The following is a 23,341-nucleotide window of genomic DNA, read 5'->3' on the forward strand; positions in this document are numbered from 1 at the left end:
CATTAATGAATAATGAATGAGATTTGGAATATGTGATTGGATTGTCAACCAAATTTATTTCCAATATTTTTGTGGGTTGACTCCTAGGATCTTGATCGAATGATACTTTATTCAAGCCAAAATGTTTGAAGAAAATTATTCCATAAATTCAATGCCAGTGTTCTCATGTCTCTAGACCAATATCAAATCACAACATTGGGAGGAGTGATGTAATGGATTTTGGAAAGATCAATTCCGATATTCATCTTTACTATTATTTGGGAACCAGATGACGATATCATACATCAGTTATAACACTACCAATTTTCAACACATTTATTTGTCCGCATATCTGCAACCAGTTTTGATTCAAGGGATGATGACATCAGATATAAGTGTCAATCATCAGTTTTTTTATATATGACATTATAAATTGAAATATAATGTAATGAAATTTTCATCTCACTTTCAAATATATATATATATATATATATATATCTCTTATTAAGCTATTTGACTTATATTAATTAAAAAATGTTCAATCAAGATGAAGAGGTTGAAATAATAGGAGAAATATCCATTTGAAGTCTGACGTAGCTGATTCTAAGTTTGGATAGACCAAATCAACAGCCTCTACCAAGATACTCCTTGAGTGCAGTTGTTTTCACAATAATTATGTTTGAAAGCATTTACATTTTTTTGTTTTCTTCCATATAGGGAAATACATTTTTAGAAAGTTATATCAATATCTAGATCTTAGATATTGTTCTTCAGGAGCCAATTTTCGGTATGGACCTCAATATTCAATATCAGGTTATTGGTTTCCAATATCCAGTATCAATCTGAACCCTATTTTGTATGTTCCGATATCCATCTGATATCAGATACCTGGTATCTGAAATTGTCTTGATTTCATCCAGATCTCGGACATGCGAACACCACTCAAGTCCTTAATAGTTGTAATAGGTGGACATAGTGGTTTGGGAAAAGGGTGATCTTCATCATCAGTGGAAATGAGGTGACTGATGTAAGAAGGCAATCACACCTGTGCAAAAGAAAGTTTAATCTTGATTTTTATTTTTTCTCTCCCTTATTCAAAAAGCTTGGTCACACTGACAGTGAGGATCTAGATCTGAGGGAATCCAGAAATTAATATCAGTCTTAATAATCATCCAAGCATGTTAATACCTCAAAAACATGTCAATCTAGAAAAAGAAATACCCCAAAAATATGTTTAAAAATCCAACAAAGCCTTTCTCATTTACTTTTCAAAAACTTTTTCTGGGTGTCTCAAAGATATTCATTTTTGCCCATAATTTTTACACTGTGTGATGGTATTAATACACTGTGTGATCAATCTTTTTGTCAAAAAAATTCCGCCCACCACAACACACTTAATATCAAAGTTCTTACCATGTTGTATCCACTCTGGCATGACATGTATTTAAGTTTCTGATTGTTTTCATATAGAAATTTCCATAAAGTTCTGACACAGGTTAATTCAGTTAGGAAAGGAGCAATATGCACAGAATCGAATAAACTAAGTCGTATTTTAAATAATAAAATTTACCTTTTGTGATCTTTAAGTTACCCGCCCGACTACTTATATGTCAATAATGTCATCTCTCTCGCTTTTCATGATCGCCAGGCCGCGAATCTAAATTTCTTGATAGCACATTCGGAGCTCACGACAAGAAAATCGGTACATACCCTTCTGGCCCAGTTTTTTTTTGCTTTTCATGTCAGAATTGTAGTTATCTTTTGGAATTTTTTCCGATGTGTACATGTGAACTGCGCTTCATCTTTTTGCTTTTCTTATCGTCGTATATAGATGATTTGGTTTAATTCTAGGGTTGTGTGGCTCTTCCGAAAGTTCGCGATTCCTTGAATTCCGATTCGTTTTGCCTCTTGTGATCATCTTTTTGGAAGTATTATGTCTGTATGAGTTCCTGATCTTCGCCATTAACCTCAGGCTTGCCAAGATTTTGATTGCTTCTTCATTATCGTGGTGATTACTGTTTATTTTTTGCGACTAGAATCCGGAGGATCGCATTCCTGTTGATTTTCCTTTTGCTACGATGGGTTGAAAATTTTGCGAGATATCATCACCTGAAAAGTTGAAGAAAAAAATAATTGTCTTTTCCATGTCCTTGAAATCTGTCAAATGCTGACGGAAAGATTTCATGAGAATTGGGGGTTAATTCCTAGAATTTTTTATCTTGATGATCTTTCCTGCCCTCGTCTTTGCTTGATTCTTGCAGCTTCGTTATCATTTTTATTAGCGTCTTATTTCTCTTTTTCTTTTCATGAACACAAAGAACCTGAAAATAATTGGAAATTTCTCGCGTCTTACTGCGGAAAAAATCTGATAGGATGAGAAGTTTTTTTCTATTTCTTCTCCCCGTTGCATTTTCAACCTGAAAATTGTTAGGAAGTTTCTGGTCAAAATTACAGATCTGTTGAACTCCGAAATTTCTGGGAAGTTTTTAGGGTAAAAAAAGCTGAACGAAATATGTTTTTCCCCATATCTCCCCTCGCTTTCATTTGAAACCTGATAATTATTGGGAAATTTACTGATCGTATGATCGACGTAGTCAGCTGAATGCAATCTATTAGACGGGCATGGACAAGTGATTCAAAGGAAACAAGAGGGACTAACAACCCTTTACAACTTTTTAAATTTTGGGTAAAGAATTAAATTCCAATAGACTGCTAAATTTTGCCTAATTTATCACATCATTTTCTGCAGACTCTGATCTGATTGATCCAGGTTTTCTCATGGAGAAGTCAGAATCAACCTTGAACCCAAACGCGGCGCCATTCTTTCCAAACACCAAAAACTCAACCGATCAACAGCACAGAATTGCTACCGATCTTAAAGAAGACGAAGGCAAAACAACCCTAATCTCCAAATCTAAACAACCCTCTGAAGATGAACACAAAGAACATGACATTGAGATGGACTACCTCATCTCTCAGTTTCCCAACTTCTCAGAGGAATCAATCGCCGGAGTAATTCAAGCCTGCGGCGACGTCTTCGAGGCGGAGAGACTGTTAATACAACTCGAGGCATGCACCGAATGACTCATTCATTGCCCACTAACCATGGTTAATTTTCTTCATAATCAACGCCATTAACCAGAGTTAAATTACTGGTTTAGCAGGGTGTTGACGCCAACAGCAGCGATGATGATGATCATCTTGACAAGGCGAGCTCCTCTCATCAGGCATAAGCTGTGCCATCAGATGAAGACCCGGTATGAACGATAAATGTGGCTTTCATTTCTTGTTTGTAGACCAGACAAAAGTAACAGATAAAAAACAAAATTTTTTTCCTAGATCAAGGAATTGCAGTTTAGAGATACAACAAAGGAATGAATACCATGAAAGTATCCCACATGAAATGGGTAGGTACTACCTGAAAATGAAAACTCAGCGCCGATTGGGGCCCTGCCAAATTTACATCGATTATGCCGATCAAAACGCAGGAGCCCGTTCTTGAATCTATTTCTTTCGATCTGAAGATGATGAAATCGGGGCTTGAACATTGGAGCTTGAAATAAATCGAAATCTACGCCTTCGCTTCCATGGAAAGTTGATCCAATTTCCCAACCAGGGAAGTTGGATCAACAATGTCAGTTTCATGATGGTGGTTCATCTCAGCAACCCCGTTCTCTGGTGATGTGGATAGCCCTTGATCTTTGTTGGCCACAACTGAGCTGAGTCTGCCTTCAAAGTAAGATGAATAGGGAAAATACTCTGCGCACCGAGCCTTCCATCCTGTATAGGCAAAGATGAGATTTCATCTCCAAAGAAAATAGACATTTAAAAAAAATAGGGGGTCAAGACATGGGTTTGTTTTTTAAGGAAATATTTGTTATTTTTCCCCCCTTGGAGATGATTTGAGGGGAACAAAAGCCCATGGATTTGCTGCATTTAATGTTTTAGGAAAGATATGATTTTTACTTCCATCCTGGAGATGCTAAAAAAGGGGAATTGGTCTCGAAATGAAGAGGACTTCTCGAATTTTTTTATGGAATAAGTCATGGGTTTGGGAGCTTGATATTATTGGAAATATTTGACTTGGAGAGTTATACTCACTTGACGTTGAATCGGAATCGTTGAAGACCGTTTGAAGCAGCTTGTGAACCGAGACGCAGTCTTCCAGATTCCATGTAAGAACCCTACCAAACGCTTCGTTTCTGATCCAAAACCAAGGGTTAGAGAGAGGCAAACCAACTAAAACCTGAGAGTAGCGTTGGAGAAATCTGCCTTTCGAGGGGCTTATTAACGGAGTCCTCAATCAGCTTAATCGCCTCCGACTTCTTGTGAGGTGCCAGCAAATAAAGCATCTCAGCAGCCGCAACTCTGTGCATCAAGGAATCTGCTAGTCGAGAAGTTTTGTGCATTAGAATATATTAGAAAATAATATCATATGATCGGAGTTTATAATTTTTCAGCATACAGACCTTGGTTTTTCTCGAGGAAGTCCTGGTTGGCTTGCTCCATAGACATGCCTTGCAATTGACTGATGACAATATTTTCATTCAGTGGAAAATATTACGAAATGAAGAGGAGAGAACAGGTAAACTGTTCAAGATCACCTGATGTTTGGTCTTTCTGCTTCCAAAACTTGCCAAATAAGTTTCTCCGCATCTGTATCCGGAGCTCCCATGCTACCCAGCTTATGGAAAAATTTTATCTGCAACCAAGAATCACGAAGGACATGAATAGGCGAGCACTTCATAAATCAACAAGTTTTTGAAAACTGTTATTTTGCCACAAAACGTTGCGATTTAAGTTTTTAAAAGCTGAGGTGAAATAAAAAAATCTGCCTGGAACTTTATACTGAACTTTCTGTTCGACGGGCAACACTTTTTAAGGAAAGCATTATATTTTAAACTAATTGAATGTAGATGCTATCGTTAATTTTAATTTGTTTGTCAAGAATTTTAGCGTCTCGTGCAAAAAGACTTTGGGATGATTTTCAACGGATAATTGAGCCGTTTACTAGGGCTTCAAATTCACTGGTGTTTCGATAAACGATGGAAAACATTTGACTGATATCAGCAGTTCATTGCTTAATAACATTTAATAACAAACTGAGTTACTTTGTTATTAAATGTACTCTATTATATTTTAGAGTATTTGAAAGGGGTAATGTAACGACTTGAATGGGTTACAGAAAAATCAAGGCCAACAAAATTCCCCCAAACAAGTAACTGAAAGACCAATTCAGACTGAATCTATGGATAACCAAGTGAAAAAGGAAAATATATCTGGACAAATGTAGGAGAAAAAATCAATTTCCTTTCCAATATTCCCATTATAAATACTCTGCCGTATAGATCTCACTTAACAAAAGTCTAATTTCTCCTCTTCCCTTAGACCTAACAAATATTCTAGTACGCCATCACATCGACCTTCTGCTTCCAATATTCAGCAAAATAAAAGACAAATTTTCAAATAAAAGAAGGAAATCTTACCAAGCAACGGTGCGAATCAGGATCGTTTGCATCTAAAGCTACTAAATGCTTAACAGCCTGCAGATAAAACACAAACAGGGTAAGAGCAGGACATAATCTATATATCTCAAAGTAACTTCTCAAAGAAAAATAATCCATCAACTTGAGCAGATTAAACCATCTTCCTCAGCAGTATATATAAAAGATTGGGTTAATCACCGATTTCAGTTGATTTTCCTCTTTTCTTCAAAAAAACTAACCTACTGCCGACATAAATAAGACAACAATGGTAAAAATCAAAATAAACTAAAATATGAATCTCAAACAGTACAAAGCGTCAAAATACCTGAAGAGCAAGCAAGACCTTCTGCTTTCTCGTATTCAACTCAAAAGAGAGTAAGTGGGTCTCCATGGACTTGGGAGAGCTTTTTTGAAGCAATCTTAAATATTTCGTACCCTCTGCTAATGGATCCTCCACCTGCATCAAGTCATACATGGATCTCTAAGTTGAAAAGACTTTTCACATTTATTATTCCCAAAACTAAGATAGAAATGACTTGGCAGGAAGACAATAGACGGCAAAAAGGTGAAAGGTAATCGAGGTGGCCCTAAGGAAGCACTTTGTCAGGATTCCTTTCTCTCTCTCTTCTTTATTTGAAGAAAAATATGGAAGATCAACCAAGATCGGTAATCAAATCCAAGCTAATAATATATATGAATGTAAAATGCACGAAAAACAAGATTTGTCCTCTTTCCAACCTTCACTCCTTCCTAAATCAATATGAAATAAAATTATCCACATCATCCAGGATGCTGTCAATCGAGACAGCACTTTGTCTCCCTTCTTATGTATCCTTCTCTCTATAAAGCTCTTTCTTTCGGGAAAAAGATTTATTTTTTAAAGAAGCAACCTAATAGCAAAAATATTAGCACAAAACATTAAGAAGAGCCCTCACCTGTACCAACTTCTCACCGCGAGGATCGGGATCAACAGGCTTTGCTTGCTGACGCTTACCTGACTTCGATACGGTAGAAGAACTTGATTCTTCATTGTGTTTTTCTTTTTCTTCAGCCTCCTGAATTACTACTTGTTATATAGCGATAGAAAATATGGATAAGGGTAACAGAAGGGGAATTTATGAATACCTTTTTGGCCCGAGCTTCTGCCTTTCGTTGTTTTTGCCTGAGCTTCTTTTTCTGAGAAGGAAGCATCTGCGCTGCCGCCTCATCCTCTTCAGTTGCGGATTTCAACGGTGAGTCATACAATTTCAAGTAACATCTGTAATGTCACCGCACAAGAATCTTAAGTATTATGACCCAACCTTGAATGCATGGTCAGAAAAGTGATGTTTTGTTTAAAGAGGTGGCCATGTTATGATAATGTCGGTTGAAGCCAATGTCTATGAAATTGTGAAATTGTGAGAAAATCAGATGAGCAAAGCTATTTTCTTGCATTCAAGTAGAAAAATGTACCATTTATTTTATTAGTTTCACATTTAAAATACAATTTAAAATAGGTAAAATAATTTATTTAAAAAAGGTAAAATAATTAATTCAAAAAAAGGTAAAATAATTTGTCCAAAAAGAGGTAAAATAATTTATTCAAAAAAAATATTACGTAAAATAATTACAACAGTTTCTTCGGGGAAAAAATTACAACAGTTATCTTGAAATTTCGAGAAAATCAGATAAGTAAAGCCATTTTCTTGCATTCGAGTCACAGAAAAGTTCTTTTTCAAAGATCACAGAAAGCTGTACCTAATGGCTCCGGCAGCAGCCTTGTGGAAATACGGATGCGAGTGCAGTCTATCTTGAAATCTCAGCATTGCCACATAGGATCGCAGAGTCATTTTACGTAGGCAGTATGAATGGAAGTCGAACTGGTCTTCTGTCATATCGGCATAGTGCTTCTCAACGGCCAAGTATTTCTTTAAAGCTTGGCCAAGTGAGCCTTGACGGAAGTAGCTCTCACCAGAGCCAATCTCGTACCTTTAAAGATTTTTTTATCAAGCGAATGGAAGCTACTGCACCAAATACTGAAAAATCGATGACACAAGGTATGATACCGTACCACATGCATTGCATATCGTGAAGATTATTATGCTGGTCCCCATCCTTCGTGAACAAAACCGCAGTTTTCTCCGCTTGGGCCACCTTTTTTCCCATGGATAAAAGTTTTAAAATATACCCGAATAAAGAATTAAGAGAAAAAAAATAAGAAAAATGTCCTTACTTGATCGGCTTGAAGCATCCTCTTTACACATTCACTGTTCAAGAAACGGTCGGCAAGGTCCATTGACCTAGCTTCATCGGCTAAAGCAGCACCGGCAGGTAAGTCACCCGCATGTTTCAATATTCTGCTCTGTAATGCATAATTTCAGATATTTGCTCTCCACGCAAAAAAAATTGAAAATTACAAATAGTTGCCGGTAATTTCAGAATCGATATCGTGCCTCTTTGACGGCCTTCATATTAAAGCATATATGAGAGGGAGAAAGACACAGCAAGACACGAATGTATCTTGAATTACGTAATCACTGGGAATGGGGTCTATGTAAATTCTACAATAGAAGGCACACTGGAATATAATGAAAATGAAAAATTAAAAATTAATAAAAAATGTGAGATGAATAAATAGTTCATGGAGCCCAAATTTGAATTGTGTCAAATGATGAATAAATGATAGGGAGAACTGACGCAGAATAACAAGAAATTAACAGAATCGATATCGCACAGATTTTACAATAGAAGCCATCCGCAATACACAGGATACCAAATCATAAAAAAAGTAATGAAATGAGAAAAAGAGGAAAAAATACTTTTGCTGAGTACAGGTCAATCACAGTCGGGGTATGCTTGATTGCCTCGTCAATTTTAGCAAGAGCAATATCATACTGGCCGCGCCTTTCAAAATGCTGCAGGAAAACCCATTAAATTCGACATTAGTTCATAACCTGAAAAAAAAAGAAAGGCAGAAATGAACGCAAAATAGGCCCGATGATCAACCTGGGCCAGTAAAAATAGAGTCCACAAGAGTGTTGAAGGAGGCTCCTGAGATCTGCAATTCAAATTAAACAGATGTTTCTCACGTTAAAAGGCAGCAAAACAAAGAAATAGTAGAAAAGTTTCTTGATATGTATATCTTACTCATCAGGGAACTTTCCAGAAGAGCGAACTGAACTTTCGATCTCAAGGAACACCTGCTCTAGAATGTCTGCCTGCGAAAATTTTGATGGAAAAAAAATAATATTCGAATTAGGTTCATAGAGAAAGAAAGATTGATATCATTTGTTTCAGACAACGTATTGCTTGAAACGCAGCACAAACCTTGTCTGGAATGTCATAAAGAGGGCTGAGATCAGAAAACAATGAGGGCACGCCCTGTATAAAAAAGAAAAACAATATGATCGAGACATGAGAACACAAACAACAGCTGAATAGCAAGCCAAACAAACAAAGAAACGCAAGTAAAAGAAAAAAGAAACGCAACAGCTGAATTAGCCTTACGACCTTCAGACTACAGGCCAAAATCAACAGCAGGTTGTACCAAGGTTGCACATAAAAGAATGATGGACATTTCAAAAATAACAATTGCTGAAGAAAATTTTAACCTTAGTTAGGAGCGGTCTGACATACTGATCAGCAGCTTCCCGAAATCGTTCTCCTTGGAGGAAATCAAGTGGAATTCTCTACACCAAAACTTAGGAGTCAATAAGAAGATATGTAAAACGCAATAGTAACAGCATATTCTTTTTTTTAGGAATTTTACGGCAGACTCTTTTAAGACGAATAATAATATGGAAATATAACACGATCAAGTTTTGTGAACAGCATATGAGATCCATTGATCCTACATGAACCCTTGGGATAAATTTTGAAAATAAGAAAGTAAATCATCGAGGGACCAGAAAAGTCACCTTAACAGCAGACGACCAGCTGTATTGCTCTCTAAGGGACTTGTACAAATCATCTAATCGAGCAATTTCTTCAGCAGTATAATTGTTGCTTTCGGAATATAATCCAAGGCATTTCTGCAAGCCAACATAATATCTGGCGAAAAAATAATCAATAAAATGATTAACAGTCATCTCCTTTAAGGTACAACCAAAACTACCCGTCAATTTTTTTTTGAAAGAAGAAGTGCTCACTCATCATGAACTTCCGAAATTTGAAATTGGAGAACTACACAATTTTCTTAAAGCTTTATACAATAGGAAGTAACCACAACCTAATAAAAAATACATCGGAACGTGAAAAGATAAACAAATAAGATACCTGTAATTGTCGGGATTCATGAAAAGCAGGGATTTGTACAATTTCTCTCCTTCACTTTGGCGGCCAAGCTTCACCACAATAGAAACCATCTGTTCCCTGAATGACAGTTTATCCACCTGGCACGATATGAGAAATCAGCAGTGGGGTAAGAAACCATTTCAGGGAGCCATAAGGAAGGAGTCAAGCCCGCAGAAAATAACGTCGTCTGCACTAACAATTTTAGCTTCTTTCTTGCACATTTCTTCAAGTGCTTTATCGAGAAGCCCACATTCTTCCAGCAAGGAAATCTGCATAAATGTGTGAACGATCAGGCGAGAGCAGAATAAATGCTAGGATTGCAGCCTTTAGCTAGCTCATCGTACTAAGATATAGGTCAACAATCTGGAAATTTTGAAACTTTTTTTTTGGAAGAAAGAAAAGTAGGGAAGACCACCCGGAAACCGGTGCTCCACCTTCGAAATTTTGAAACTTATTACGACTAGTTGTAATTATGAAATTTTGAACATCTTAGCCTTATTTTAATTTTGCAACACACCACGACAGATTCTCCCTGTTCAATCACACAAACAGGCAAATGTTAGATGGCAGGATGAGAATGTTCAACTATACTATTCAAGTAGATCCTATGAAATTCTAGATAGATATAGAAGAGTCAAGGATTCTAGAAGGTTCTATACAACACCATAAATATGAGTCTAACATAATAACGAGGGATTCTGAAAGGATTGGAGGAGATTCTGATCCCCAAACTTAACGTCTCTTGCCCCCCCCACCTTCTCTCCTGTCTCTTCTTGTTAGTGAGATATTACGCCTTATCGGCTAATGGGCCCTATTCTATAAGCCCATTAGCCCTCTTATCATTCTCTCTCTCCTAGGGTATATATATACCCACACATGTACTCCATTGGAGTTATGTCATTATCTTCTCTCTTCCTCTCTTAACATGGTATCAGAGCTCCAGAGCTCTGACCTCTAGGGTTTGACATCACCCTCTCGCTGTTTAGCGAACCGATGCGTGACCGACGGATCAGCCACAGCGCGAGCTGTAGCCAGCCCGCGGAGCTTCCGGAGAACCGAGCGCCAGCCGCAGCCGCGCACAGCCGCAGCCGCCGCTGTGCGCCAGCCGCAGCCGCACGCCAGCCGCAGCCGCAGCCAGCAGCCGCCGCCGCAGCCGCAGCCGCAGCCGCAACTTGCAGCCACAGCACGAGCTGCAGCCCCAGTTACAACAGCAGTCTCAGTTACTGCCACGGTTCCGATGTCGGAGGAACTTTACTCCACGGGTCAGACTCGTCAACCGGCCATCACAGCCGACGGCTTCACCGATGCAGATTTTCAACGAGAACCCTTGTCACACAAGGTTACTCATTCCCTGCCGGCGGTTCCCGACTTGACGTGTCTCCAGGGCCCGAATTTGCTACAGTGGTGTCACTTTGTCGAGACCACTCTCAAGGCTCGCCAATTGTTCAAGCATCGTACGCAACCCCCTCTTCCACCGACCCATCCGCACTATGCGGCGTGGGAAGCCGAGGAACACTTCGTCCTTGGTTGGCTCTACACGACCTCCCTGGGACCCTCGTTCCGTGACCGGTTTCCTCGCTGCTCCACCGTGAAGGGCTTTTGGGACCAGGCCAACACCTTTTGCGGCCGCGAAGGGGACAACTGGCGCCTCTTTATGCTAGTGGCCAAAGCCAGCAACCTTCGCCAGGGCACACTGTCCATCTCGGACTATGCGCTGGAACACAAGAAGCTGTGGGACGAGGTGGACTACTACTTGCCGACGGATGATCCGACATGCAAGTCATTCCAGAACACTCTTCGCCTCCGCTTCTTGGGGTTTCTTTATGGTCTCAACAAGGAGTATGACGACACTCGGCGCCGTGCCCTACATCGCAAGGACGGCCTTCCGTCCATTGACGACTTGGTGAAGGAACTCCAGGAAGAGGAGAGCCATTTCCATGTTCTTGGCACTCTCTCCCCGCCCGTGACTCGACTGCCCTCCTCGCCCGTCCTCCCTCGCCCGCTCCTGCTCCCACCGCGGAGGTGGCCCCCTCCGTGCTGATTTGCTCCTACTGCAGCAAGCCTGGACATCTTCGTAAGTGGTGCAAGAAGCGTCAGTACGACAACCGGGAAAAAGGAGACTACCGACGGGAAAGCTATGGTCGCATCCTCCTCTTCCCCCTCTACCAGCCCGGCGACTATCGAGCACCTCCAAGCTGACTTGGCCCGTCTCCGTGACCAAGTGGCTACCATGCAGACTCCGACTCAGTCCATGGCACACTTAGGTGGATTTGGTGCGTTCTCTCTCTCTCCGTCTGAACAGTGGTATTGTGGTCACATGGCTCCCCACTCGCCTCTCATATCGGATACGAGCTGGGTTCTTGATTCGGGGGCAACCGAACACATGACCCCGTTCAATGACCGGTTTGTATCCTACGAAAGGCATAGTGGGGACCGTACAGTTCTTACAGCCGGTGGTGGACGGTTGCGTGTTGCTGGAATTGGGGCAGTTTTTGTAGACGGCCTCGGAGTGGTCAGCAATGTTCTTCATGTCCACGCCCTGCGAGCTATCCTTATGTCTCCTCAGCGTTTGGTTGACAGTCTGTCCTGTTCCTTTCACCTCTAGCCTGACGGGATGTTTCTGTCTGACAAGGTGGGTCGGACTACACCGATTAGGCGGGAGAACGGGTTGCTGTTGTTGGACGATGGGGGACGCTCTCGGTGCTTCCTACTTCACCGCCAAATCCGACCGGCGGATGTGCAGCGTATGGGAAGTCTCCAGTTGGCTCACCAACGGCTGGGTCACCCGCCATTTTCAGTTTTACAGCGTCTTTTTCCTTCGATGTGTACTGGATTGGAACTTCAGACTATTGTGTGTGAAGCCTGTCAGTTGGCAAAGCACCGTCGTTCATCTTTTTCTCCGTCCACCTCGCACTCATCCACTCCATTATTTCGCATCCATAGTGATGTTTGGGGACCCGCCCCGCAGGCCAGCCTCAAGGGCCACCGATACTTTCAGATCTTTGTTGACGAGGCCAGCCGCTACACCTGGGTTTACTTGTTGACCGCCGAATCTGAGGTTGCTCCGACGGTCCGTCACTTCTGCACCATGGTTCGTACTCAGTTTGGCCGGGGTATTCAGCGGTTCCACTCCGATAACGCGCGGGACTTCGTCAACACCGAGCTGGCCACGTACTTTGCTGACCATGGGATTCTCCACGAGTCCTCCTGTGTGGCCACCCCTGAACAGAACGGTATGACGGAACGTCGGATCGGGTATGTCACGTCGACCGCCCGTACCCTTCTGCTGAACTATTCTGTTCCGTGGGCGTATTGGGGTGAGGCGGTCTTAACGAGTACCCATCTCGTAAACCGTCTCCCCTCCCAGCCCCTCAGGTTTGTCAGCCCACTGGCTCGTCTCCCCACGGCTTTCCCCCATCTCTTGCTGCGGACTGGACTACTCCCTCGCATCTTCGGGTGCACGGCGTACGTCCACGACACGGCTCGCTCTCGCACGAAGCTCGATGCTAGAACTCTTCGGTGCGTCTTCGTCGGGTACGCTTCTCTCCAGAAAGGTTACCGTTGTTACCACCCTCCGTCTCGGCAGTTTTTCATCTCGGCAAACGTCACCTTTGCCGAGCATGAGTCTTATTTTGGTGACTCTACCTCGTCACGCCTTCCGCTGGATGAGGCTTCTTCGACTCCTTCCTTGGAACCCTTTCCATTTGTGGGACCCATTCCTCCACTGTCGCTGTCTCCCGCCACGTCCACTTCTCCCTTGCCCCCTACCGCCTCATCTCCCGGTGCACCGTATTCTCCTCCTAGTGCACCCCCCTCCCCCGGGGAGTCCTTCTCTCACCCCGGGGAGCTACCTTCTACTCTCGGTGCACCGTATCCTTCTCCTAGTGCACCTCCTTCCCCCGGGGAGCCTCTCTCTACCCCCGGGGAGCTAGCCTCTTCTCCCCCCTTTGCTTCCGCTCCTCCGTCGGACGATGCGTCTCCCTCGCCTACTGATGATGACGCTCAGTTGGGATGGCCCATCGCCCTTCGAAAAGGGGTTTGTCAGTGCACTCGCACACCTCTCTACCCCTTATCTCACTATCTCTCTTTTGACCGGCTAAGCCCTTCCTACCGGTCCTTTCTTTCTCACATCGAGTCGCATCCACTTCCTCGTCGCCTATCTGATGCTCTTGCTTCTCCTCATTGGAAAACGGCGATGGATGAGGAGATGCAGTCCTTGCTCAAGAACCACACTTGGGAAGTCGTTCCACTTCCTCCTGGCAAGAGGGCGGTGGATTGCAAGTGGATTCATGCCAAGAAGCATCGTGCCGATGGTACTCTCGAGCGCCTCAAGTCTCGACTTGTGGCTCGGGGGTTCACTCAGTCGTATGGCGTGGACTATTTCGAGACATTCTCTCCTGTGGCGAAGATGGAAACAGTCCGTCTCCTCTTGGCGCTTGCGGCTCACTCCGACTGGCCGATACGACAGTTTGATGTGAAGAATGCATTTCTCCACGGTGACTTGACGGAGGAGGTGTACATGCAGCCACCTCCCGGGTATACCCTTGGTCCTCCGGGCACCGTCTGCCAGCTGCGGAAGTCTCTCTATGGACTGAAAAAGTCACCGCGGATGTGGTTCGGTCGGTTCTCTTCGGTCATGAAGACCAAGGGTTACACTCAGAGCAATGGGGATGCCTCCCTATTCTTCCATCACAGTCCCGCGGGTGTCTCCATCTTGACCGTGTATGTCGACGACATCCTCATCACGGGGTCCAATTCTGCAGAGGCCGGCCGCCTCAGCTCTGCGTTGGCCAAGGAGTTCGAGATCAAGGCCCTCGGGCCTCTTCGCTACTTCCTCGGCCTTGAGGTGGCCTACTCCCCCCGGGGGATCTTTGTGTCACAGCAGAAGTATGCCGTCGACCAACTGGCCTTGACAGGCATGACCGAGTGTGCGCCGGTTAGTACTCCCATTGACCCTAACGTCAAGTTGGGTAAGGGGGAGGACTCAGCACCGGTGAACGCATATCAGTACCGGCAGGTGGTGGGGAAACTCCTGTACTTGACCCACACCCGCCCCGACATCAGTTTCGCCGTCAACCTCCTCAGTCAGTTCATGCACTCTCCGCGGGAGATCCATCGTCAGGCGTCCAACCGGGTACTTGCGTACCTAAAGGGCTGCCCCGGGAAGGGCTTGTTCTTTCCTCGGAGTATGGAGCGGACCGTGAAGGTGTACACTGATGCGGACTTTGCCGGCTCAGTTGTGGACTGTCGTTCCACCACGGGGTACTGCACTTTTGTCTTCGGCAGTCTTGTCAGTTGGAAGAGCAGCAAGCAGGACAAAGTGTCCCGCTCCAGTGCTGAAGCCGAATACCGGGCACTTGCCGATGGGGCCTCTGAAGGCCAGTGGATATACGGGATCCTCCATGACCTTCATGTGGAGTATTCAGGCCCAATCCACTTCTACTGCGACAACAAGTCGGCAATCGCTTTGGCAAAGAACCCTGGCCAACAGGGACGAATCAAGCATATGGAACTCCACCGCTACTTCTTCAAGGAGCGCGTGGACGAGGGCATCTTTGACTTGGAGTTTGTTCCATCCGCTGATCAAGCTGCTGATGTCCTCACCAAAGGACTATCTTGCCCTCTCCTAGTGTCCAAGCTCGGCATGGATGACATCCACACTTCGCTTGCGGGGGGGGTGTTAGTGAGATATTACGCCTTATGGGCTAATGGGCCCTATTCTATAAGCCCATTAGCCCTCTTATCATTCTCTCTCTCCTAGGGTATATATATACCCACACATGTACTCCATTGGAGTTATGTCATTATCTTCTCTCTTCCTCTCTTAACACTTCTTCAATTTCAAAAACGATAATTGCTGCTTCTAGAGCGGAAGGGAAAACCTAAAAATCGGGGATCTGGGAAACGGCCACTAGATGGACAGAAAGCAACATGTCTGATCAAAACAGCTTGCCATAATATCTTTATTTGAAAGAAAGCTTGCAATAATATCTTCCCGGGCCTTGGTCAGTCAAAATGTTAATTCATTTCATTTGTATGAGAAAAGAACCCGATAAATAATTTTTTTTTCTACCTAGAATAAACCTTACAGTTGCTGAAATCTAAAGGGAGATACGAGGACGTTCGAACAAACATCCCACTCTTTCGCGGTGCTGGTGAACGGACGCCCCGAAGGAGGTTGGATTCAATTGCAATGAGGGGTTAGACAAGGATGCCCTCTAGCCCCGCTACTCTTTGTCTTGGCCGTGGATGCCCTTGTCATGAGCACAATGGAGGCTTGCTCCAACCGCCTGCTGAAAGGTTTTCAGACCCCTAGTTTCCCGGCAGGTATTCCTCTTCTGCAATATGCAGACAATACCACTTTTTTCATAGAGGGTGCTGAGGAGGCTAAAAATCTATCCATCCTGCTTGATCTTTTCACAGACTGCTTGAGACTGCACACTAACCACGCCAAATCAGCCTTTGTCAGTTTTGGATTATCGCAAGAGGAGGAAGCTCTCTGTTCTATAGCCTTGGGGACACCTAGTGATACACTTCTCATGAAATATCTGGGTCTCCCATTGACAGAGGGTCATATCAAATCTATAGACTGGCATCTAGTAGTAGAGAAGATAGAGCGGAAGTTGGAGGGATGGCAAAGCAGAATGTTATCAAGGGGAAGTTGGAGCGGAAGTTGGACGGTTGGTGCTACAACGCCACGTGCTGTCAGCAATACCTATTTGCTACCTCTCAGTATTAAAACTACCAGTGGGGACAACGAAGCGTCTCGAAAGTATGATGAGAAGATTTTTATGGAAAAGTTCAGGATCGGAGGAAGGGAGGCGGATATCCCTCATATCGTGGGATATAGTGTGCAGACTAGTTCGCTCGGGGGGACTGGGAGTACTGAAATTGCAAGATCTCAACCTAGCATTACTGGCCAAGTGGGTGTACAGACTTAAGGGCCACAATACATTGATGGCTACAATAGTTTTGAAAGACATGTATGGCTCGAGCTTGAACTAGGAAGTTCATGGATATCCAGTCTGAGCAGCCTCGGCATTCTGGCAAGGGTTGAGGTATGTGTTTCCTTAAGTCTTTGTTTTCTTTGAAGCCAAGCAAGGAGATGGCACAGCATTCCGGTTTTGGCTAGACGCATGGTCCCCCCAAGGCACATTGAAGGCAGAAATCCCACGCTTGTATGCCTTTGTAAGGACCCCTCATGCCACAGTGAGCGAGTGTTGGGATGGCACATGGATCCCATGCCTAGGCAACACCCTATCTGACCAAAGAATGGAAGATTATACAAGGTTGCAGCAAACCCTAATCCACCTACACCCGCTAGGAGGGACACAGGATGGGTGGAAGTGGATAGGCACATCCTTCTCTGTTCGAGATGCTTATGTGAAACTCAGTTGCGAACAAGCAGGGAAGGAACTGAGGGTCCTCTACACACGTTGTATCATATGGCGACAAAGGTTCCCCCATAAGGTGAACATTTTCTGTTGGCTGCTCCTCCGACGAAGAATAGTGATAAAGATTTTCAGAAGAAATGGCTCCCAGAAGCTTCAGCATTGTGTGCTCTGTCCACAAACGATGATGAGGATTGCGCTCACCTCTTTTTGATTGCTCCTTTGCCCGAACGGTATGGACCTGTGAGCCACTCAAGGGGGTGGATATTGCATCAGAGGTGACATTTTGGGACTCGATACAAAGTGGACCACCTAGGGAGCGAGAGGGACAGGTTCGATCCTTCAGTACTTTGGGCACTATGGCTGCACAGGAACGAAGTCATCTTCAACGAACGGGAAGCATCAACGGACGCGATGATACAAACAGCTGCGGGTTTTACCATTGCATGGTGTAAAGGCCCAGGGCCACATCCCTGGCCGGCCTTTTAGGTCCAACATGTACTTATCGATAATATATTTTTATCTCACTGGGAGGGTCACCGACTTTGTGTGATCTCTGTTACACGATCAAACAGAGTGAAGAGAGAGAGACTGAGGTGAGGAGAGAGAGCTCCAGCCTAGGGCGGCGCCTTTGGAGGAAGACAACACAAAAAGAAAGTTCCACTTTTGACGGCTAGGGGTTTGGGACCCTTTAAAGGGTCCCAGTACAGGGTCACACGTGAGCTTTAAGTGAGAATAAAAGAAAAGGTTTCTCCCCTGTGGGCCACTTATATCATGTGGCCCACTTACACTGGAGATAGAAGATTAAAGAGAGATAGAAGAGAGGAAATCTTGTGGGCCATTTATAAACTATGGCCCACGTACATTCAAGGAAGAAAGAAGATTAGAAGAGAGAGAGAGATTCTGCAGGAGCTCAGTCCAACAATCTACCCTATCCCTTTTTCAGAAAAAAAATTATGTTAGCAGAGGGGCTTATTTATTTCTTCCAGTTTTTATTTCTTTCTTTCTTTACTTGTTTTGTGTAAATGTGGGCCCCACATATAAGAGGCCCACTAACTCGCCAATCCGCTCATGTTTTTACTTGTTGGCCCAGCCCATTTACTTGTAAGTCTCTGGGGTTTAAACCAGAGAAACCCTAAGGAATAGAGTTAACGAGTTTTCTTTCTCTCCCGCCTCCTCTTGCTCTGACTGGCGGCTAGGTCAAATGTTGACCAGCCATGGAGCAACCTAACACTCCCCTATCCTTTTTTCAGAAAAAAAATTTCCACTAACAGTTCTACCAGGTCAAGAGACATATTTTTGAAAAAGACACAAATATGCAAATGGCAAAGAAAAATGCAACAATAATTAGCTATCAGGTGAAGGAGCAGTCAGTCATATTGAGATAGCCTCTACAGTACATCCTTGCACGCCTCATGACCAGGCAAGATCAAAGTGTCTAATTTCGCTAGTTTTTTAAAAATATAACAGTGAACACAACACGATTCAAAATAAATATTCTTCAATATGACTAAAACCCAATTAGATGACCAAAGTACAGAGGGGACATAAAATAACCCCAAAAATAGAGTAAACGGGCAACAGCTGGATAGAAAGCCATAATCTATGAACTAAGGCGGCTCCCAACAGATTGGAAAGTTCATCGCTTTTTCTTTTCCTTTCTTTCTCATTCCAGATAGTAAATACATAATTTCCACGGACTTATCATCTGTAAATGCCTTTCGAAAATATTCTCATTCAGCTGAAAATGGTAACTGTATGATTCTGGACACCGACAATCAGACAGCTAACAAAAACAACAAATTGAAAAAATTGCAATAATAGATTAAGAGTATGCCCTTAAATGCATCTGATGTAAAGATTATGATACACGTGAATAATATCCGTACTTTTTAGTTTCCAGAATATGAAACATAAATTCACATAAAAACATGGAGAATGGAATCTCGATGACGTAAAAAGAAATTCTAAATTCAAAACAATCCAAGTTCTTTTCAAGCTGAACAGTTAGATTACTTGTCACTTGAACACCCAAATGTACATGACTGAAGCGTAAAATAAAGCCAAATATTTGATCACTGAAACACAGACGATAGCTTACCTTATACAGAAGCATCTCACTGTGCTCACAACGCTCATTACTTGGAGGGTAATCATCTTCTAACGTCCCTTCATAGGCGTCCAAGATGTCAACAGCCTTTGAGACACTAGCACAGAAACCATGATTTTGGGTGAGATAAATAACTAGAGACTAAAAGCACAATAATCATGAATAGGACATGCAACCTATATCTTGTATCCTAGACTCCTCAAGAGACAATGACTCAATTCAAAGGAGTTAAATAAATGACTGTTTTCAATATATGAAGTTGACTTAACCAAATTACACAATATTGCAACACAGCACGCCTAGATGATATAGAAAACGCTGATTCTACAAGTTAAGCAAGTGATTCTCGCTCAGCATGCAGCTTTTTTTCTTAGAGCAAAAATGTTGTCTAAGAATCCTCGCCAAGTAGGCAACGCCAAGCCATTTAAAGACAGTCAACATAGTTTGATCATCGTTTATTGTTATGATACAAATAGTCCAGCAGTCTAACAAATATGATCCACCATCGTTTACTATTAAAACAAAATGTATCAAAATAAAGCAAATGCACCAAGATCAACAAAATGACTCATCTAATGGTTTGCATACAAACGATTCAGTAAGAAATAATTTATCTCTTCTCTTTATACAAGCAGAATATTAAGTTGCATGTTAGAAACTGAAATACAAGGATGAAATGAAAGTCCCAAAATGAACAAAGAGAGACAAGAAATACGGGATATAAAAACTAAATAGAGGGACACATGTGCATTGGTATATATTTCACTGTCGAATGGGGCAGTACTAATTAGTGTGAAAGTAAAATTTATTTTCCGAATAAAAAATCTAATATTTGAATCAAAAGAAGAATAGTAAATTGTACTTTTTTATCTAAAAAATGCAGCGAAGAAGAGGGACACAACCAGTGAAAAAAAAAAATTACGTAAACATACTCGTTGTTTAAATGATGAGCAACAGCAAAGCCAATCCAGTTCAACCGATGGTTGGGTTTCAAACTGAGAAGCCGTTGCCTTGTCTCCACGAATCCTGCTAAGTCTCGCATTTGAGCCTGGAGAACGATATACAAGACCTTATTTTCAGTCAATGGCCAAAGTAAACTCCATGAATATGATTCATGAAGACGATAATCCTATTTCATAGAATTAAATCACCACCTAGAGTCGGTATCAACTAATTGGGAAAAGATAAATATTATGTTCACGAATCGATTCCAATGAAATCCCTCATAAACCGGATAATTGACCACCAACAGTGACGCAAATAAAATTTTTGTAACTGAAACATCGAATAATAGTAAAATATAATAATACTGAATAATACGATACCTGTAACAGAGACAGATCTCGCAAAATTTCAATATTGTCTGGATCAATCCTCAGTGCATTCCGGTAACACTTAATAGCTTCCCTATATTCCCTATCTGACCGATAAAGCAAGCCATACACATGCCAGCAAACATGGCTCTTGAGGTCATTCTGCACAGCCAAATTACATATTATTTTCTATGATAAGCCAAAGAAATGAATCAAACACCGATGAAGTACAGGCTTACAACCTTGAGACCACGTCTAACAAGATCATATGCTTCCGTCTTGCGGTCCATACAATTCAGCGTTAGCCCTTTCATGGATAATGTCTCTACAAAGATAAAAGAAGAAGAAAAACCAGGAAGAATTAAAATGCCAAACATAAAGATCTGAAATGAAGTCACGGAAAATTTTTTGATTACGGAATTTCCAATGAGATCGTGCATAAAAGACACTGGAGTAATCCTGTCAGTATCGATTTGGAAATGTATAACCAAATGAGAAGTCACAAGAGGTCCAATAAATGGTTTCACCAAATGACATGAAGCGATTATATCTCCACAACATATTAACCCATAAATCTATAGGTCAGGCACAATGTTTTAAATATAGCCAAAATACTCAGGCCTTAAAACCGTACAATATTCTCAAAATTTCAAAACTAGAGCTGGAAATTCTGTGAATATTCACGGTTTCCATAATTATTAAAATAGAAATCTATCGTTCAGAGCTCTCATACCCCCATTGTCTGGAAACTTCTTCAATATCGCATCAGCAGCCTTAAGGCCCTTCTTGTATTGTTTGGTCTCATAAGATTTCTGCGTTCAAGCACAGAAATGAATAAAAATGAGCAAACTTTATGGAAAAACGCTGAAACATAGATGAAGATTCATAATAATCGCTGAAAAATCATTTTCAGGTTTATCTCCCAAAGAAAATTGACAACCTAAAAAATGAAAATTGCAATTTTAAACAGTTCCCATAACTCAAACATTGGACATGACGACGTGGATTGAGGCCATAAGCACAAATTTGGAATAAACTTCAACTCACGAGAGATACAGAAATAACACCTATGCGATAGCTTTACCAAATTAAACATGAGGAATAGACAACTCTTGGACGAATTTGATAAGGATTAGGGTGGCATAAAATGTATTGATTCTGAGGAGGCTTTTAATCCCTTCTTGGATTGTTTGATCGCGTAAGATTTCAGCATTTGACCAGAGAAATGAATAAAAAAGGAGAAAATTAATGGAGAAACGTAGCAGCGTAGATGATAAAGATTCTTGAAAATTGAATAAAAGCTCCTTTTGAGGTGTCTACACTAGGGAACTGTAGAATTACTCATCCCCGACGAAAATTGAATACCATAAAGATGAACATTGCATATTCTAAATAGGCTAAATTATAAACCATGCCTTACATAACGGGCACAGAGACGCGAATAAACAACGCAAACACAAAAAATTCGAAATCAACTTCGCCCAAGGGAACAAACGGAAACACCAAGAACACAATAAAGTATGAGAATTAACAGCATAAAACACTCAAAGCTACCATTTGCGACAAGACGACACATAACGCATTGATTCCACGGAATCCGTGAAAAAAAAGAAAAACCCACTTCAGAACGGAACAAGAACATCGAAAAACTTACTACGATGATCTTAAATAGATTGCTCTCCTTCGGTGGGAGCGACGACCCCATTCTGAAAGTCTAAACTGACCCCTGAAAAGAAAAACGCCTGAGATTGCTTGAACAGGAGTAGAAACAAACAGAGAGAGAACGAGAAAGAGAGAGAGATGAACCGAATCCGAAGATATGGCTGCCGCGGATAGCGAACAAATGTGGGTTTTAGGGCAGCGCAAGTATGATGAAAGAAGAACGAAGAGATCAAGAGCGTAAGGTTGGTCTAGACTATTCAGCTTGGTTACTGCGCAAAAACCCCTTTAAATCCTAAAAATTGCTCTTTAGCCCATCTCTTGTATAAACGTCTAGGAATATTCATCCATAGTCCCAACATCCTGGATAATTTAATGATGGATAATTTAATATGAATTTTTAGTTGTCTCAGAATATATGAATCTCGTCTCCCGTATTTGCTTCCGGAATTTTTTTTTATTTTCTTGAATTTTTTGAGAAATTTTCGCTCTGTGTTTCTTTTAGGTTTTTTTTTCTTTTTTTTCGTGCTGTTCATGTTATGGAAAATTATAAATGAATTTCTGTGATCCTGAACACACAGGAATTTCGTCTCCATATTTACCGCCGTTAAAATTTTAATTTTTAGATATTGTTTGAGAATTTTTTCCTGTGCTTCTTTTTAATTTTTTTTTTTTAATTTTTTTTTAGCTATATTTGTGTTTTGGAGAACTAGATAGGAATTTATATGTTTCTGAATACATACCAATTTCGTCTCCCACAAATGTCACCCGAAAAAAATTAATTTCCAGAGCTGTTGAGAATTTTTTGTCCTGTGCCTTTATATTTTCCACTTTTCTCGCCAAATTTATGGAGAACTATTTATTAATTTCTATTTTCCCGAAAGAAAAAAGAATCCATCTCCCACATTTGTCGGCCGAAAAATTTTACTTCTCAAAACTGTTGAGAAATATTCGCCCTGTGTTACTTTATTTTTTTCTTTTTTTCCTTATTTGCCATATTAATGTTACGAAAGAACTATATATGAATTTCTATGTTCCTGAAAAAACATGAATTTCGTCTTCCACGTCATCCAATTTTCTTTTTAATAACTCAATTTTGTTTAAGAATTTTTTCGTGTATTGTTCATGTCT

The 23,341-nt window shown here is 41.8% G+C and overlaps 1 protein-coding gene and 1 long non-coding RNA gene across 2 annotated transcripts; one reads left to right on the forward strand and one right to left on the reverse strand.

Annotated features, from left to right (window-relative positions):
• Nucleotides 1-1,599: 1,599 nt before the first annotated feature.
• LOC144703870 (uncharacterized) lies at nt 1,600-3,317 on the forward strand. Its single transcript, XR_013581655.1, has 3 exons — nt 1,600-1,681; nt 2,729-3,048; nt 3,144-3,317. It is a non-coding gene; the product is annotated as an uncharacterized LOC144703870 (long non-coding RNA).
• Nucleotides 3,293-22,486, reverse strand: EMB2753 (tetratricopeptide repeat (TPR)-containing protein). The gene is made up of 27 exons (XM_078576145.1): nt 22,358-22,486; nt 22,206-22,277; nt 21,285-21,363; nt 20,794-20,876; nt 20,564-20,713; nt 20,171-20,286; nt 19,230-19,335; nt 9,935-10,006; nt 9,720-9,835; nt 9,362-9,494; nt 9,056-9,133; nt 8,772-8,825; nt 8,592-8,662; nt 8,451-8,502; nt 8,264-8,359; nt 7,678-7,806; nt 7,516-7,598; nt 7,203-7,433; nt 6,591-6,723; nt 6,401-6,520; nt 5,791-5,922; nt 5,466-5,522; nt 4,584-4,681; nt 4,449-4,507; nt 4,252-4,363; nt 4,081-4,181; nt 3,293-3,759 (listed from the first exon to the last, which is right to left on the reverse strand). The coding sequence occupies exons 2-27, from the start codon at nt 22,254-22,256 to the stop codon at nt 3,551-3,553; spliced, it is 2,721 nt and encodes a 906-aa protein (XP_078432271.1). The 5' UTR covers nt 22,257-22,277; nt 22,358-22,486; the 3' UTR covers nt 3,293-3,550.
• Nucleotides 22,487-23,341: the final 855 nt, after the last annotated feature.

This window comes from Wolffia australiana, chromosome 5 (genome assembly GCF_029677425.1).
Source record: "Wolffia australiana isolate 7733 chromosome 5, ASM2967742v1".
Taxonomy (NCBI): domain Eukaryota; kingdom Viridiplantae; phylum Streptophyta; class Magnoliopsida; order Alismatales; family Araceae; genus Wolffia; species Wolffia australiana.

Coding starts and splice junctions, on each gene's coding strand:
- EMB2753 (XM_078576145.1), bottom strand. CDS start 22,256: ATGGGGTCGTCGCTCCCACCGAAGGAGAGCAATCTATTTAAGATCATC. Junction 8,826..9,055: donor TCAGACCGCTCCTAACTAAG/GTTAAAATTTTC, acceptor TTTTTTATACAG/GGCGTGCCCTCATTGTTTTC. Junction 4,182..4,251: donor GTTAATAAGCCCCTCGAAAG/GCAGATTTCTCC, acceptor GTTTTGGATCAG/AAACGAAGCGTTTGGTAGGG.